This window comes from Neoarius graeffei, chromosome 20 (genome assembly GCF_027579695.1).
Source record: "Neoarius graeffei isolate fNeoGra1 chromosome 20, fNeoGra1.pri, whole genome shotgun sequence".
Taxonomy (NCBI): Eukaryota; Metazoa; Chordata; class Actinopteri; order Siluriformes; family Ariidae; genus Neoarius; species Neoarius graeffei.
The window spans coordinates 43,965,603-43,978,495 of NC_083588.1; the positions used below are offsets into that span (position 1 = coordinate 43,965,603).

At 41.3% G+C, this 12,893-nt stretch overlaps 1 protein-coding gene across 1 annotated transcript in view; it reads right to left on the reverse strand.

The window, feature by feature from the left end:
* The window catches only part of rapgefl1 (Rap guanine nucleotide exchange factor (GEF)-like 1), a 91,629-nt gene that overhangs the window by 18,483 nt on the left and 60,253 nt on the right, over positions 1-12,893 (reverse strand). Inside the window, exons 4-12 of the mRNA XM_060901758.1 lie at positions 11,533-11,630; positions 7,267-7,379; positions 6,535-6,702; positions 4,854-4,951; positions 3,980-4,102; positions 3,680-3,858; positions 3,400-3,490; positions 2,873-2,923; positions 1,044-1,131 (exon numbers count right to left, since the gene is read on the reverse strand). Of these exons, the coding sequence (XP_060757741.1) occupies positions 1,044-1,131; positions 2,873-2,923; positions 3,400-3,490; positions 3,680-3,858; positions 3,980-4,102; positions 4,854-4,951; positions 6,535-6,702; positions 7,267-7,379; positions 11,533-11,630 (1,009 nt within the window). The remainder of the gene's footprint in view (positions 1-1,043; positions 1,132-2,872; positions 2,924-3,399; positions 3,491-3,679; positions 3,859-3,979; positions 4,103-4,853; positions 4,952-6,534; positions 6,703-7,266; positions 7,380-11,532; positions 11,631-12,893) is intronic.

Sequence of the window (12,893 nt, forward strand, 5' to 3'; positions counted from 1 at the left end):
AATATTTAGATAATAACAGATGCAAGAATGCTTTTAACTAGTGTTATGTCTGCAGTGCTTTCGTCAGCGCTGAGCTCATATCAGAGTCTGATGGTAAAGTTGAACTGACAGCATTCTGGAGTCAGAAGGAGCTGAAGGGGAGGTGAAATGAGTAACAGCCTGAGCATCAGTCAGACTGGACAGGGAAGAGGGATAAGCAGGAAGGGTTTTTGCTCAGAGTGTTCATGGAGGCATGAATGCTAATTACTCTGTTTTTCAGAAATCGGAAACATCACAGCGTGTGCTGGAAACAACTTGGATTGTGTGTGTGTGTAGTAATGGTGGACACCAAGGAGAAAGGTGTGTGAGCACAGAGTCGGGGTTAAACCCAGCGGGGTGTTCACTCAGAGTCTGGCTTGCACACGTATGGAGAACTGAAAGGTGTTAATTAGCCTAGCTGGGTGCTTGGGTTGCTTTTTACTCAGGCAGTGGCAAGGCTGCCTCAGCAGGACAAGGTTTTATAGAAGTACATCTGGACAACAGCTGCTTCTGGATTATGTGTACAGATAATGTGTTTGTGTGGTGCAGACCATGTACAGTAGCATGTATGAGGCATGTGTGTAGAGTAGTGTTGTTGGACTCGAGACTGCTCTCAAAACCACTTTTTAAAAAGGTCTCCGTCTCATCTAATCAATCATCGACCACATTTTTACTCCGTCTTGTCTCGGTCTCGGACATAGATGACTCAGGATTTTATTTCAAGGCCACAACTGTGGAGATTTCACTAAACTGCCTGTGCATCGTCTGATTTATTTTCAACATCGTTACTGTGATTGGATGCAAAACATCCTGCTCCAAATGCAAATCGATAACGAGACGCATTGCTAATTTGAAATTTTTTTTTTTTCTGTTAACAGGCGTCACCCCTCCCCCACCCCCTTCACACACACTGGTCTGGTCCTGCCTTGATCTCAACCCCTCAAAATCTTGGTCTTGGTTCAGGTGCTCTTCACGATAACACTAGTGTACAGATGTCAGTCGTGTGAATGTGTTTTCAGTCTCACCTTTGAGCAGTAGTGGGGTGAAGGGGATAAGTGGAGTCCTCAGACTGGCTAACAGGTCCCGGTATGACTTGTGGTTCCTGGAGGGATCCTGAATGAACGAACACACACTTTACAAACGCGCCAGATTTCTAACCTAATGCTGTGTGAACGCAGTATATTATTTGACTATCAGATCCACTACACAAATACTATTCCAATCTTCATAATATTGACTTATTTAAAGATCAAAATCCACATTAAAAGGTTTATTACATGTCCCATTTTTAGTCAAAGTCTACCAACCAAGAAACCTTCACCAAGACCCTTATAAGTTGATTAAAAAAAAAAATAAGAAGAAGAAAATGCATGTCCTTTTGTTTTCACGTGTGTGAGACTGCCTGGGGAAACTAGTCAAGTGTCGCCGTGGCTGGATTCTGGCAACCAACCAAAAATTATAAACAGATTTTGGCCAAAATAGTTTTTCCTGCCTACAAGATACTTGGACTCCTCAACTTCAAGAAACTCCAAATTTTTCACCAAAACAAGGTGAACATTTTATTTATTTGCCACAAATATGATTTCACAAAATATATATTTCACCAAAACAAGATGGAAATGATTTATTTATTCCACCTTGGAGCCAGTTTAACAAAACTCATCTACATGTCTGGAACACTGCTAATTAAGAATGTTTTTCATCATGCAGTGAATGTCATGCTTTGATGAAGTTGATGTATAGCTACACGCCTTACGGAAACAGAAAGAAGCATCATCCATTTCGGTTGTACTCGCATACGGACTGAAAACACCCGTGACGCTCCTGCACTGCAGTCGGAATGGAATCTTGAAATGCTATTGCTATTTAAATGCTCTTTCCCCCTCTTTTCACTTTCAGAACTTGGTAACTTTTTGAACTTTGAGTTGCACTATATGGCCAAAAGTTTGTGGACACCTGACCATCACACCAATACGTCAGTCTTCCCAAAACTGTTGGCATAAAGTTGGATGAACACAATTGTATAGAATATCTTTGTATGCTGTAGGATTGTAATTTCCCTTCACTGGAACTAAGCAGCCCCGCCCTGTTCCAGCACAACAAGACCCCTATGCACAAAGCGAGGTTCATAAAGACAGTCTGATGAGTTTGGTGTGGAGGATCTCCAGTGGCCTGCACAGAGCCCTGACCTCAACCCCACTGAACATCTTCAGGATGAACTGAAATATCAATTACCAGGTCTTATCCAGCATCAGTGCCTGGCCCTGCAACTGCCTTTTTGACTATACAGGGTGTACCCCTCCTCTCGCCCGAAGTCACCAGAGATTGGCTCCAGCTCCCACGCGACCCTGATGGATTAGCGGTATAAGATAATGGATAGTTGGACAGATGGACTGTATAGGCCCAAATTCTTAGACACACTCCAAAATCTTGTAGAAACTCCATATTATTGGCCATGGTTTTGAAACATGATTCCCAACTAGCTCACATCCAGCAAGTGTGATGGTCAGGTGTCCACATACTTTTGTGAAAATAGTATAGCTCCTTTGTTTTAAAGTGCTGACTACACAGAAACATACAAGATGGTATATTTGGCATCTTCCTTTCTCTTAGTTACTGTAATCCTAACTTCTTCTAACGAACTTCCCTGTTAGTAGGCGTCTATGGAAACATTCCAAAAAACAAACTCAGGATTTTTTTTTTTGCTGTGTAAGCAAACTAACATGGAACAGGGTCATTGACCTCTGTGAGAACCAATTGTGGTACTGTGCATGCAAACTATGAGGAAATTATTCAAAATATTCAACAGCATTTAAGACATTCGATTACAAAAAGTCATTTCATGATGGCTCACCGCAATGCTCTCAAACTGCTGGAACTGCTTCCTGAATTTTCCGGGCAAGCCCTGTCGAAGAAAAAGGAAAAAAAAAAAGGCACAAAGAACATGGACGTCTCAGAAAAATTAATCCCTTTCTAACACAAGCTATATGTTGAGAGGAAAAGGATTAAAAGGTCACTGCACTGAAAAATCACAAGGTGTGATTGAGAAGTGTTTCCTTTAAAAATGTGCTGCTTAGTCAGTTCAGTTGCCATGACAACAGCTAACAGGCCAGGAATAACACTTGGCTCTTGGCAAATGAAAGGAGGCAAAAAACATTGTAGCTACAAGTGTGTGCATGAGAGAGAGAGAGAGAGAGAGAGAGAGAGAGAGAGAGAGAGAGGAGTATTCAAGCAAGTTAGAGAGGGAGAAAGAAAAACAAGATATGAGAGAGAAAATGTGTTTGTGACAGTAAGGGGCAGGAATTACAGATAGATGGTGAGAACTTTAACCTGGAAGAAAAGGGAGAGAAGAAACAAAAGAGGAAGACACGTGGTGCTCACCTCCCAGGTAAGGCGCAGACGGCTAACTGCAGGGTTGTCCAGCCCCAAAACTACAGCAAGGAACGACAGCAGGTCCTGCTGCTGCTTACACCTAAAATAAACCCCACTAGACTTTTAGCACTGAAAATCCAATAATGATTTGATAATTAGGTGACAATTATACAAGTATTACCGGCTAATTGTCATGCCTTTCCTTGTTCATTCAGGATCAGCCACTAATAACAGCCAAACGGAATCAAAACACACATGCATGCACACACACATACACCTTTTTACTTACAGAGCTGCGATCTTGATAAACTTGCGCAACAGCTGCACCCTTTTAGGCAGGGACTGGCACTGCAGGATCTCTGTAGCAACCCAGTGCTGCACCTCACTGCACCGCTGCAGTACCAGCTCGAGGTTGAGGGGGCGCCATCGAGCCTCCTCTCCATGGAACACATAACACACAAACTCCACCTGTTTAAACACAAAATCCTGGTTGGCACATGAAGTGATTTCCCCCACCCACCCCAATATCTGCACTCAAGGGTGAGGCAGCTGTCGAGAACTGATTGTGTGTGTGTACACTTTGTCTGACCTCATGCACACAACTGAAGAGCTCCCAGTCAAACACCACCAGCTGGTTGGCCACTTCCTCTGCACTCATGTCATGGAGTTTGCTGTCACCTGGGGACCAGTGGATCTCCTCAGGCAGGGGCATCTAACGTTTGTACACACAGACACACCTATAAGAACTCTCCACGCATGGTGAAACTACAGGGTTGGACTTGTGTTTATCTGATTCTTAACAACAAAGCAATTCCTCACAGTTGATCTCTGATTTGTACCATCACAGCACACACCATTCATGCAGAAATAAAATGTACTGCAACTGAAACTGGACAGGTCAAGACCAGACGATATTTTTTTCTTATCTTCAACTGTCCAGTTTGGGTGAGACTGTGCCCATGATGGCCAAGAACAGGAATCTGAGGCTAACAGGAGTGGAATCTGATTTGATATTCTGCTAGTGGAGTCCATCCACCTCAAGGTGGAATGTTTTATGTATGTGGAGATGCTTTTCAGCTCACCATGGTTGTAACAAGTGATTATGTAAGTATATACATCCTGGCAGCTCAAACCAATCTGTCCAACTGGATAATGACATAAATGAGCATGTGTGTATGCAACAACTGTTCAAGTGTTTTGTCTTAAAATAGCAGTGAAAAACCATATTAGAACTAAATTTTAAACTTCTGATAGGTTTCTGACCCAAAACTGGAAAACAGAAATCAACTCGTAATATGTCATCACTGATGCAGTGCAGCTCGACAGTAATAGTTAAACCAGAAGGCAAACATGGCTAATACAAACTCAGAGACACCAATTAGTACAGTGTCAGCTGCATAGTTAATTAGAACCTGTTTTATTTCAATTTTTACATGAAGGTGACTCAGTGCACCATTTCTCACCAGGCTCTCGAGCTCAGAGGGTTCGCAAGCGAACAGGTGCGTGTTGACACCTAGAGTGGTGAAAACAGCCTCATCACTGGGACGGAACACAGCCTTCTCTGTGTAAAAAGACAAGAGCACAGATTGCAGCAGGATGTTAATGTTGCACATGTGAATTCAACCCACACTGATAAGCACATCCAAACGTCAACACATCTCGCACACAGTCAGCTGCCTGCAAGGCCATCACACTGCTGTCAGCCGGGTCTCGACTGGTCTCTCACAGACTAAACAATATGCAATTGTGACCGCTACTTCATGGGGATATTTATAAGCATTTATTTGCAAGGAACTAGTAAATTATACATGTACGAGTGTTTCTAGGACTACTGAGAAATGTGTCCCAGAGCCATCTCTAGGCCTGTGGAGAGATCTAAAACCTGTACATACAGCAAGTACTCCCTGGGGCCTACTGTGAAAAAAAACACAGTAGACCTCTGACATTTCTTAGTTGTCAAAGCAAGTGTGAATATGGCCAACTTGGCTTGTCCCACCTGCAACCTTGATTTGAACCAAGTGTTATTTCTCCACTGAAAGCCAGCAGACAAGATTAGCCTCTGTGCATATCATGGATATGAATGTGTTTAAAGGGGAACTGAAGTCCGTCATTTTTAAACTTGCTTTATTCCTTAATTAATGTGTTATTCAATTACGTTTTCGGTTTTAGTAACCTTATATCGTGACTCGTATTGGCAACTAATTGCAATTAAATATTATACTTATCGGTCTATTCGGTTTTTAGCCGTGTTGAATTTAGTTTGTTTGGTCCACGGCAGGCGTCACTTATCCACGCGATCTTCACGAGACTTGTGCGAGACTTTGAAACGTGAAGTGTCAGCCAGGTGTCAGTGCTGCCATTTTGAAAACTGTTTTCCAAACGAAATATTGCACAAAAACGAGTTTAAATGACGATTACTGCCTACTTTTTTTCAAACTTTCCTGATTGCTATCAAAACAAACAAAACTTCCGGCTTGATTACATCAGCATTCGAAGGAGGGCGCGAGCGACTCCTGCCAAATTTTGTGAAATTCCTCCAAAAATTGTGAGAGGAGTTGATTTCAGAAGGCGAGTACCCTTCCCGGGACGGACAGACAGACAGACAGACAGACAGACATCACTCCGACATACTTTGGGCCTTTTGGCCAGCAGGAGATAAAAATTGTGAGGGAAGTTGATTTCAGAAAGCAAGCACACCTTGATGAAATTGCCAAAGTACAAGTTTGTTAATAATCAAGGGCGTAACTCTGGTAAAATTTGCCCAAATTAAACGAAATTTCAATATGCGTATAACTGTCATACTACAAAGCCTTTTGCCAAGTTTGGTGAAATTCCTCCACAAATTGTGAGAGGAGTTGATTTCAGAAGGTGAGTACCCTTCCCAGGAGGGACTGACATCGCCGCGACCTAATCCCCCGTCGGACCTTTCGGCCAGCGGGAGATAATAAAACTGTTTCTCCCATGCCTTCTACTTTGTTTTTTGTGTTTCATACAGTGGACTCTTTCTTGGTTTAGAATCTTTGGATCACATTCAATCAAAACTGTTTTAGAATTTCTCATAAATTGGACGAAGATTTGTTTTTTCTATTCCACGTCCCCCTGAGTACTTGGATCTAACATTCAGAGTTGTTTCATGACACTTACCTCCAGATGAGGTGACCGCCACCAGGATGAGGTTGCCTGGTTGGGTCGGTTGCTCCTCACTGTACTGGAGCTTTTCTCGGACCAGAGCCAAGATCTCTCCGACGCGGCAGGACAGGCGGCTGCGGATGGTCACGTACGAGTGGTCGGGTGTGTACACCCTACAAAAAACTACAGAAGCAAACGTCTACTAGATCAAAAATCCCTGCAAACTTGAGCAAAACAACCTGAGCTTTGTATTACTTTGGGGGGGGGGGGGGGGGGGGGGGGGGGGGGCACACAATAATAATTCCCACACTATTTTATTAGCATGTTTTAGTTTAGTTTTCACTGCTAAACAGTCAACAGGTCAAAAGTAACTGTCTCTTTGATCAATATATTGGTTTACTGTCTGCTTCCTGGTTTGGTCATACATCTTCACTACAAATAGCCCTCAGCAGGCTGGCGAGTTCAGCAGCCATTTCCTCTTTAGGATTGCTTATTGACTAATTGCTCGGTGAGTCTGGAAAACACTTGGCTTGAGTCACATTTCTGATAACATCATACTAACTAATGAAGTCCAGTCATTTATTAAAATAACAATAAAAGTGGGCTGTCCCCATGACCTCACTTCTGCCATACAGTGCTAATTGGGACTCTTCCATTAGCAAATAGCTGGAGTGCCAATTTTACGGTAACCTTTTTTTATTTTTAAGCTGTAGAAGTCACGCAGTTAATGAAGCAGTCTGAACTCACTTTCATCTGAGCCGCGGAAAGCCTCTCGCGGCTGCAGGCAGGCATCGATGCGTCTGAAGTGGCGGAAGAGTGGACGCACCTGCTTCTTCCGACTCTCCTTGTCCTCCTCTGCCCTGGAAACAGAAAATACAGAGAACATCAGCAGGGCCTACTGTGAGGGAATTCAGCATAACTTCTAACACAGAGCCATGCAAGAGAGCGCAAAAAAACAAACAAACATCGCTACTATGTGCACAATTTATATCAACAGCATAAAATGACACCAACTCATCTCCTCTGTCCAGCATCCTTTGGGTATAAAGTATGATCCAATCCCATCAGTTCTGAAAAGCATCCGTTCCCCCGGTAAACTTTATTCAATCTTTGCACTCTCAGCATGCAATTAGCACATTCAGCTTAAATTCCCTTCATGCAACTTTCCTCCAAGAATTAATTACATATGTAACATAGCCTACTGCTTTGGGGTGTAGTGTAGCCAAACGCCTCGCGACACAATTAGCAACTGAATAAATATTAATGAAAAAAAAAAAAAGCAGAGAATAACAAAACGTGCATTCACAGTGATCAAAAAACAGCTGTAGTGAACTTCTCAATTAGCAAACGAGCTGCGAATTAAGATGCAATTTGTGCAAATTAACTTAAATAAAATACTGTGGCAGGATTTCTAGGGAAATGTAACATGTTGGATATTACACAGTTGCATGAAGATATGAAGTTTGTCTTCGAGTGGTGAATGTATACATCACGAGTAGGGTGCATCAGTTGCCCTCACTTTCATAAAATCTGATGCATTTTTGTTCGGGTGTTCCTTTTCACCAATAAAGACATGCTGTAAAATATTTTGACCATATTCAAAAGTCTAATGGTGGCACCATGAGGTTCATTTTTTGCCAAAAAAAAAAAAAACCGCTCATTTTATGTTTTCGCGTAAGGTTTGAATCACAACGTTGGACTCCATTTATTGATTTCTTGTGAGCCAGAGATCATGTTAAGAACCTTTGCAAGGGATCGAGAAGCATTAATATGATTCATAATACATTTGTATTGTTTAAAAGTAGTTGAACAATGATTCAATGAACAGCTAAAACTCAAACTGTGCTTGATAATATATTTAGAATATGGACTAAAAATGTGTATCTAAGATATTTGGTATACTCTATAAGGTGCTATAATGTTTCATGAAAAGTGATCGAAATTTTGTCATAAAAGTCATAAAATAGCAGCTTTTTCCATAACTTTGAGCTCCTGGTGCCACCATTAAACTTTTGAATTTTGTCAAAAATATTTCACCCAGAGTGTTTTCTTACCAAATGGAACATAAAAACAAAAATGCCTCATGATTGGAGGAACTTTTCATTTTTAGGGGGCAAATGATGCACCCTAATCACGAGTGAGCGTAGCGAATAAGTGATATATTTTCAAAACAAGAAGATAAACTTCATAATCTTCAAGCTAACATGAGATGTTATTATATAGACCCATCCACAAACAAGAAGTACCCAAATTTATCAAAACAATTCATCGATTTCCTCACAAGTGAGGATATTGGAAATTATTATTATACGTACAGGACACTTTTTCGATGGAATAAAAACGTGTTCTATTCCCTTCTAGCGGGTTTCATTCATTAGGTTTGATCACATGCAGTATAGTTAGCATATCGCTTATCCTATGCGTATTACATCACTCTACCCAATGGAGAATGAGCGTTGAATGTGGTTTACGATCTTGCATGGTTGCCAAGACACCGTGACGTCACACGCCGGAGACGTAAAACTTACACGCTAGCGAGCGACTGACAATTTGTAAACAAACATGGCTGCCAGGTTTGCTTCGTTAAATACGGAAGATTTTAAGAGAATTTTGAAAGAGAAAGACGCGTTGAACACCCGAAAGGAATGTGTATGTATAATAATATTGGCTGTCTTTTTTTCGTGGTATATCAGATATATTCCATTTAGCTACTCGTCTTCGACTTGTTCAATACCATGCTAGCTGAATGGAATATATCTGATATACCACAAAAAAAAAAAAGCCCACCATTATTATTTAAATGTGTCATTGTTGTGGTTCTCAAACTGACAAATAAATGCACACAAAAACTGCAACAGACTCAAACACACCCTTATTAAGAGAAGGGTCTTCCGCTGGCTCAAGATAATAATCTGAATTGCTAACCATTTCTAATCAACACATCCACATGCTTCTCATGTCTTTGGAAGTGATATAACAATTGTTTTTATGTCTGGTGTGTGTCCAGATAGACAACACTGAACATCTGTCCTTATCAGAAAGCAAATAAGGAACATTTACCAATACTGCAGCTGCAAAATGTGTTTCCTATTATTCACTCGTTCATAATGCATGATAATGCATTTATTCTGTTACGTGAGGATAAATTTAATCCCCCCCGTGCATGTGTAGTGTGTTTTGGCTATACAGTAGTTTCAGAAATTAGACTTTAGTTACCTTTTCTAATCTTCCATAACCAAAGATAATCTACCTGTGTTTTTTTTTCCTCCAATCCCCTTTTCAGGGCATTTAACCATGTTATGAAAACAGCTCTGCTCCCAACACTCCTTCACACTTTTTACCCTTGGTATTGCACGTTATTGCTGTGAGCTGCACACAAATAGCACTGCAATAAATTAGTGCACTGAACTGGCAGACAAAGCAGCACAATTAAGGTCCAAAGAGAATGCTTTTATTCATTTATTGCGTTTTGGTTGGCGGTCCTAATTTATTCACTTTTTGTTCGAACTTTTAGCCAGACAAATGTCTCAGAAAATCCCCGGGTTTGAGCCCGAGTCACCCACATGCAGCTCAACTGTGTGTGGGGGTGTAATTAAATTTAAGAAAAAAAAAAAATAAAAAAATATAAATATATATATATATATATATATATATATATATATATATATATATATATATATATCATCTCATTATCTGTAGCCGCTTTATCCTGTTCTACAGGGTCGCAGGCAAGCTGGAGCCTATCCCAGCTGACTACGGGCGAAAGGTGGGGTACACCCTGGACAAGTCGCCAGGTCATCACAGGGCTGGCACATAGACACAGACAACCATTCACACCTACGGTCAATTTAGAGTCACCAGTTAACCTAACCTGCATGTCTTTGGACTGTGGGGGAAACCGGAGCACCCAGAGGAAACCCACGCGGACACGGGGAGAACATGCAAACTCCGCACAGAAAGGCCCTCGCCGGCCCCGGGGCTCAAACCCGGACCTTCTCGCTGTGAGGCGACGGCGCTAACCACTACACCACCGTGCCGCCCTCTCTCTAATATATCTCATCTCATTATCTGTAGCCGCTTTATCCTTCTACAGGGTCGCAGGCAAGCTGGAGCCTATCCCAGCTGACTACGGGCGAAAGGCGGGGTACACCCTGGACAAGTCGCCAGGTCATCACAGGGCTGACACATAGACACAGACAACCATTCACACTCACATTCACACCTACGGTCAATTTAGAGTCACCAGTTAATCTAACCTGCATGTCTTTGGACTGTGGGGGAAACCGGAGCACCCAGAGGAAACCCACGCGGACACGGGGAGAACATGCAAACTCCGCACAGAAAGGCCCTCGCCGGCCCCGGGGCTCAAACCCAGGACCTTCTTGCTGTGAGGCGACAGCGCTAACCACTACACCACCGTGCCGCCCTCTCTAATATTAAAATATATATATATATATATATATATATATATATATATATATATATATACACACACACACATACACACACACAAATGAGCAATATAATTATACATAAGCAATCTGCCAATGGTGAATGAATAGTATTTACAGGGATAAGTTTTATTCCCTTTGTCAACTCAAAATAAAAATTGCGGAGTTTAAAGGCTTCATTAAGTGGTGAAGGGATTTAACATCACATAAGGAACAAATCAATTACCACATGCAACTCCATTCCCAATTAGCATCTTCACAGAACCATGGCCTCGTGGTTTCTAAAAGGCGATAGTACGTCTGCTCTTAGGGTTTTACAGCTTGCTACTGTATAATAAAGAAAGGAGCCAAACATATCGTAATGGGGAGGGAGTCACGTCAGATCTTATTTTTAAATTTCCTTTAGTACCTTGCGGGGACCTGTAAAGCTGGAATTGGGAGTTAATGAGCAAAATGTGGATTTGTACTTTAATCAAAATCATACCGTGATGTTCATCACAGTGCTATTAACTTGCACAGAAAAGATCAAACGTGGAGCAACCACCATGTTTATGCCACTCACGGGTTGTGGAGGATCTCAGTCCAGCGCTGGAGCTTTAGAATGTCCTCCACGAGCTCGGGGAAGCGGCTGAGCTCTTGCACAGCAGAAAGGTACAGGTCCTACATCAGCAGAGAGTAAGAACAGGAGAACATACTTTAGCAAATAAATAAGCAGACTGGGGACATGCCCTGTGTCCGAAATCGCTTCCTACTCACTATATAGTGGGGATGCTATTTTGTAGCGCTGGCTGAAACCTATATGAGGATTATTTCCACCCTATATAGTGCACTCAAAGTATCCCACAATGCATCACGAAAAGTAGCGTACAACCGATGGTCACTAACCAAAGCAATATATCCCATCATGCATTGTGGTCACGCTGAAAGAAATCAAATTAAAAATCTCAAATTTGATTGAATAAAAGGCAGCGGCAAAGAAGAAAGTATTCAGCCTTGATTTAAAAAAAAACTGAAAGATGCAGGTGCTTTGTATTGATTAATGTGGGAAATACTGTACGTTCAGTATAATATGGATTTGTCACAAAAATACATGCATGTATTTATTATTTTGAAAACCCACCAGCCGGCTGATCTGGCACGTTTTAATTGCGCGACAGTAATGACGTAAATACCAGCGCGACAGACAAATGTCCGAAAGCGTTTTTTCATTTTACCAATGAGCTCACTATATAGTCCTCTATATAGTAATTCCCTATATAGGGAGTAGTGAACGAGTGAGCGATTTCAGACATAGGGTTAGTGAGCTACCAGGAGTTCTAATAGCTTCTTTTCTTCAAGGGAAACAAAACTGATCTGTGTGTTTGCTGGAGAGGAAAAAAAAAAAGTTTGATTTGGAAAAAGCAACCAAAACAATTACGACCTCAGATAGACTGTGCTGAGTCAGTTTTATTGCCATGGTTACACTAATAGAGTCCTGCAAGGAAGAATACTTGAAACCTCTGTAGTGTTTTTCCTCTTGGATGTGTGAGTAGCAGGGATGAGAGTGGGTCCTGATGAAAAACGCAGAAAATCTGTAATAAGGGGGGGTCTGGGAGGACACCCCCCCGGGAATTTTTTTTCAAAATGAGACCTTACACACCCCATTTCCTGCAATCTGAGCTGTAGTTAATTAAAACACCTGATGCCTATTTTAATACTTATTGAAATAAAAACACTATTATATAGAACAATATGTATCAAAATCAATATGTGTATTGCACTAATTCAAAATAATATCTACATTTTATGGGGACTGGTTATTACTCATCGTCAACATCACTTGTTTTTCTAAAAAATGTCCATTAAAATTTCAGTTATTTACAGTTCCATTAATAATTCAAATTTTCATATATTCAATATATTGAATTAAATAAAAACATTCAT